The 6,000-nt window shown below is 38.0% G+C and overlaps 1 protein-coding gene across 1 annotated transcript in view; it reads right to left on the bottom strand.

The window, feature by feature from the left end:
• Positions 1-1,854: 1,854 nt before the first annotated feature.
• LOC18425678 (coatomer subunit zeta-1) overlaps positions 1,855-6,000 on the bottom strand; it is a 30,273-nt gene continuing 26,127 nt past the window's right edge. Inside the window, exons 3-7 of the mRNA XM_011631077.3 lie at positions 4,098-4,257; positions 2,773-2,920; positions 2,552-2,629; positions 2,250-2,334; positions 1,855-2,150 (exon numbers count right to left, since the gene is read on the bottom strand). Of these exons, the coding sequence (XP_011629379.1) occupies positions 2,091-2,150; positions 2,250-2,334; positions 2,552-2,629; positions 2,773-2,920; positions 4,098-4,257 (531 nt within the window). The 3' untranslated portion in view covers positions 1,855-2,090. The remainder of the gene's footprint in view (positions 2,151-2,249; positions 2,335-2,551; positions 2,630-2,772; positions 2,921-4,097; positions 4,258-6,000) is intronic.

The following is a 6,000-nucleotide window of genomic DNA, read 5'->3' as shown; positions in this document are numbered from 1 at the left end:
AGTCTGTTGATTTTTTGGCCCTTGATGATTCCACACAAACATAGCTGAACTGAAATGCAAGCTCTTCTATCATCATTAGCTAGGATTTAGCTGCATACTGGTTACAGCGAGTCCGCCCTCTCGAAATCTCCATTTGCAGCCATGAACCTCGAGAAGATAAAACGGAGAATTGAGCCTTAGAAATAAAGCACAAGGAGCGTTTTTAAATTTAACAATAATAACAATAATAATAATGTTGTTGTTGTTGTCATCGTTGTTGTTTGTAGATAATTGTTGTTGTCACTATTATTAGGACCTGGTTTCCATGCAGCCAAGCCCACATATGCAGTAATGCAGGCCTTTTGGATTTTAAGATTTAATTTTTAAGGACACGTATTCTCTAACATTGAGATCATGAATATGAAAAAATAAATACATTTTAAAAACTAAAAATAATAATTCTAGTTAAAAACATTTGAACTGATAGTTTCCATTTTTTTTAAATGGAACACCTACTTCCATCCTTTTAAGATGGATGATTTACACTTTTTGGACCGCATAGGTAGTCATGCGATCCAGCCCACATGAAACAATTTTCCTAATAATAATGATGTTTGTTTTTTGTAGTAGTTGTTTGTAGATACTTGTCATTATTATCATTTTGCATTGGAGCCCAAATGCTAGTCGGGCTTGACCTTTGAACCCTCTGACTTTCAACGTCGCAATATGGAGTTGCTTCTACTTAAGCAACAAGGACTGAAACATTCGTGTTTTAAAACGCTCTCTACGGGGAGTGATGATTTGCAGCAGACGATCTATATTACCATCAAGTCTGCAAATATATTGCTTTACAAAAACCATCAATGTAAATTTCATACAAAATGAACAATAAAAAATAAATAAAACGAAGAATTAAATGAATAAATAACTACAACATGAGAGTTACAGAGGCGGAAATATCTCTCGAAAGTGAAATCCTAATATACTTCTAAGGCGTACATTCACATCTATCCTTGTATAAAAACGAGATAAAACTTCCATTACATCTGAACTATTTTGTTGTCGAATATGCACATATTCACCAGTTGAACCGACTGGTTTACCGGTTAGTCCGGTTGAACCACTTCTGAGCCCATGTCCGGTTAATCACATTCCGATTCTGAGCTCATGTCCGGTTAATCACATTCCGGTTTGATTTTTCGTGGTCCATCACATTAACACATGCAAAATCTATCCAGTTTTCCCATTCCCGACCTCTCCAAATACTCGACAATCTAAAGGATGCGGTTAGCATGCGGCCAGCCTGCATACTGTAGAAATGCGGGCTTGGCAATAAATATGTTTTTTAAATATAATTTGATCTTAATTTGTAGATAATATATAATCTTTAACAAGGAGGCTATGAATATGAAAAAATAAATAAATTTTAAAACCTAAAAATAATAATTATATTTTCAAAACATTTAGACCGTTAGTTACGATTGTTTCTAGATGAACCACCTATTTGCATCTACTCTGGACCACATATTTAGAAATGCGGTCCAGCCCGCATGAAACAATTGTTCCAACCCTCATAAAGAGACTGATATTCAAAACTTCTGCAAAATAACAAAACTTTCCCTGAGTGTTCAAGCCTTACATTTTCATTTGTCCAAAACATGCAATACAGGGCACATGGCACACTGAAACACGAGTGCTTTGATGAATATGGCTTATTCGCCAATATTCCACTTGTGCATTTCCTTTTTGCAGCTGGCAGCATTTCTATTTCACTGTAAATTTTAGAAGAAATAAATCTGAAAAACTTAGACATCAGAATACCCATAAAGTTTCACAAGGAGACAAACCCAGCTGCACAAATTAAAAGAATGTATATTGTCAAACTGGAAACTTGAAACTTGAAATTTCATTGGAAGGGGAATTGCAGATGACAAGAAGAATTAAATTTAAGGCAACCTCTCACCCATTATCATCATCCTTCAAAAGTCCAGTCAGTCAGAATTATCATGTAGAAGGAAAAAAAATCTAAAAACTAAAAAAGCAAGGCTCCACAGATGTATTGAAATAAAAGACATGACATAACTGAAATAAAAGACGATATTGCTCAAGTACTATTTGAGAAGTGATCTAGCCAAATGCTCCCTAGCTGTCGCAATTGCTTGGGATATGGTCTGTGCAAAGAGGAAGAAATTCAGTGTCCAATTGGGTGTAAAGTAGCAACCATTCCAAATGAAACAACAGAGACAGACAGAGGACATGGAAGACTTCACCTGCTCAGACAGAGGTGCCCCTCCATCAAGACCTTGGCTCGCCACTTTTTCAGCTATTACACTTGCTTCTGTTTCTAGAATAATCCTGTAAAACGTGAAAACAAAACATAAAATGCAGCACTCAATCGTCTGATCCATTTCAAACTCCTCATTTGCAAACAGTAACAAGTATGAATATCTATCATGCTATTCGCAAGAGGGGGGAAATAAACACATCCACATACGAAAATCAAACAAAATCCATATTAAAATGCATGTTTTAAGGGGGGAAATAAAAACAAGGAAGTGCATCTTATTTATACCCCCCATCCACAATCTCATCGAGGCAGAGAAGAATTAGATCCAAATTCTCTAGAGCAGACCTTTTATCAACATTGTTCCTGAAATAATGACAAGGAAATCAAACATGTGCTTGGGAGACAACGGATGCATGAAGATTATTATGCTTTAAATTGGATATCGAAATGGAACACTGGACAATCATTCATAATATATGGGCAGTGCAAGAAGAGTTTTGGAGAACCTTAATAGAATGCCAACTGCATCGAAGAATCCTTGAAGAACTGTTGCTAAAATGAGTTCATTCTCATCATCGCCAGCCGTGACGAAAAAGTGTAGGTCGGAGACAAACTTATATGAAACAATATAATTTTCAATCATGGCTATTTCCGCTGCAACAATGACAAAAATTGCTATTAGAAGGATCATGGAAAAACAATAGAATTTCCCATTAATGCTTCTTTACCACTAAATTTAATGATGAACCATGGCTTAACAACGAACAAAATGACTTCCCAAATTATCATATAAATAATAAGGATTGGAACAAGTTTTTTATGTTTTTCTCCAAACAGATTCTTAATTTAACCAGAAAAATTAACAGAAGAAATATTTAAGATGATGGCATCCACATGTCAAAAATAAATAAATGGCATGAACATATTTATTTTCAAATGGGATTGTATGCCATAAGACGGGTTTGGCCCAAGACAGTCACAATCACCCCTAGTTGTCAGATGTGAAATCCAACAGTTTGCTTTTCGACCCCAATGTCCGAGAAAAATTTTGTTGAACTTTGAACCCGATAAATGGAAGGGTGACTGTAAACTCCTTGTGCCAAACGTAAATGGTCTTTATTGTAGGCTTACCCTTTCAAATAGTTATCATTTGCAGATATCTTCAATCACAAATAAGAGTGGATATTAACAACTATCGAATCAATAACAGGGCTTGTCAGCTATTAATGATGAAGATGTGGGTGAAAACTTCAATGACAAGGTAAAGTATTTTCTCAAAAGAAAAATATCATTGGCAAGGCTTGTCAGCTACATAGTAAGGGGCAGCATAGAGCCTCTAGGCTCTAGCAAAAAGGACCATGTCAAAATGTACCTTTAATTGAGGTGAGGGGCATTGCTGGGGTGGGTCAAGCGTTACTCCAAAGTAGGACAAATCTCTCTAATTATTCCAGTTCATGTTGTTTCATTTCAAGGTGGTTTTACTGCTGAACTGATAGGAACAACAAGTTGTTTCACAAATCCTCCAAATTGGATACAAGTGCACCACCTACCCAAATTGCTCATCTTAGTGCAAAGAGTCTAACCTGCATCCAAATGCCTCTAATAGCCCAAAGCATGAAACCGACCAAATGCAACTCCCCAATGGAGTCTCAAGCAAAAAACACACTATGGTCTACAAAGTTATAGGAGGCAACTCAAGAAAATTAAAATACATATTCCACATGTAAATGACCTCACTGCATGATAAGAGTATCCCCTTCAACATTTAACTATTACATAAAGATAAAAATTAACAATTACAAACAAATTAATAAATACATAAGAGGATCACCTTCAGCACGAGCATTAGTTTTTTGGGTTTTTGAGAACACAGATTTCTCAAAATTTTGCTTGGCAGTAAGTGTTGGCCAGTCATCAGAGTAATACTTGACAGCCACACGCTTCCCTTCTGAATCCAGAAGGAGAATGTTCTTAACCGACGGGCAGGACTCCTGCATCAGCAGAAGAACTATTCAGGATAAATTTACAAAAAGGACAATTACATTGTTTGGATTTTGAAATACTCCGAAATTTTTATCAGAACGAAAAAACTACACAATGCATAGCATGTAATTTAGAAGCAAGTACATGTACTACAGCGAGGTCAAGGTTGTAATGGGCCTCAAACTGGAAAAGCAGGTAGTCCAATCGAATGCCAATCCAACCACTACAACCAGGTTAAAGATGACCGACATCATCCTCCTCGGAGACTCCAAAAATTAACTTACAAGAAGCTCTAAATAAATTGAAAGGGTACTCAACATGAGGGTAATATCATGGAATGTTATGTTAGGCATTGTGGTGCTCAATTCAAATGGGCCGAAGTACAAGCAAATATCTATCAAGAATCATCAGTGAGTCACTAAGATTAAGATGCAATTGGGTGCTTTAAGGGTCAACATGACAATCCTCAAAGAGACATCACTTTATGCTCACAAATTTGAGATTATTGATAAAAGATATGGTCATTGATATCATACAAATGAAACTAATAGCATTACGAGTAATCATGACAATAACAGCAGCAGCAACAGTGACAAAAATGATCACAATGGCAAGGCGACCATGGCATAATGAGATGTCTGAAACATTAAAAAATGTGGGAGTATCACTAGGAAAGGGTTACACCTGGCGACCCTCTTATCAGAAACGATCAGATCAATCGCGGTAACAACACCGGGAAGAACTTAACTTTCTTTTGGAATGCTTTCTCTGATCCTCAAGTTTGTAGTACCATCCTCTTCTTCCCATACGACTATAACAACAGCAGTTTAGTTGAATACAACAGGCTGTTGACTATAAGATAAGCAACAGGTTGTTTGTGGTCATAGGGAATTCTATAATGGTTTTTTGTGATACAGAAGAATCTTGGTTCGGAAAGGAATGATCATACTCTCTCCTTGTAGAGCCAACCCAACCACCTATAGAATGATCGTACAGGTCGTTGGCCAAGAATGAATAAAAGGAGTTGGTCGTTTCATGCAATCGTGGCTGCCACACGTCTGATGAGCGTGGAGCCTGTGAAGGCAGTGTAGGCTACGAGCAAAGCCAGTGGTAGCAAGGTCCAAGCAAATAAGAGAGCCTTCTTTTTGCTGTTGCGAAGCCAGTGGTAGCAACAAGCAAACAAAGCCCTCTAAAAAATTGGAAGTTGAAGCCTTTGCTACGCAATGTAGTAGCAAGGTAAAAGCACAAGTTGAAGAGGGCTTTCTTTTTGCTCTTGCGAAGCACTCTCAAACTTGTGCTTTGCAGGTAAAGCTAAGCTCTTGTTTGAGAGTGCTTCGCAAGAGCAAACTCATCAACGAGGGCTTTGACAAGACTTGGCTACCACTGGCTTATGTAGCATAGGCTAGACATAAAATTGCTCCTTGCGGGGGCTGCTACCACTTGCTTTGCAAGCCACTGGCTTCGCAAGAGCAAACTCTTACACAAGGGACAAGACTTGGCTTGCCCTCCTAGCTTTTTGGCGCGTTGCGCTAACGACTAAACTTGCTGGGGCTCGTTGGCTACAAAGCAAATCGCGGATGAGGGCTTTGCAAAAAGCAAAGCTCTTGTTTGAGTGTGCCCAGCAAAGCACTCGTAAACGATTTGCTTCTTGACAGACTCAATGATTTTTTTTTAAGAAGGGGGGGCTAACCTCTTTCTTCGCGTGTATGGCTCGATGGTGGGGGTGTGCAATAGACATGGCGAAGTTCGCG

This window comes from Amborella trichopoda, chromosome 1 (assembly GCF_054954075.1).
Source record: "Amborella trichopoda isolate Santa Cruz 75 chromosome 1, AtrichopodaSantaCruz75HAP2 v2.0, whole genome shotgun sequence".
NCBI classification, from domain to species: Eukaryota; Viridiplantae; Streptophyta; class Magnoliopsida; order Amborellales; family Amborellaceae; genus Amborella; species Amborella trichopoda.
The sequence above is the reverse complement of the archived record's forward strand: the minus strand, read 5'-3'. Positions and strand labels throughout refer to the sequence as shown.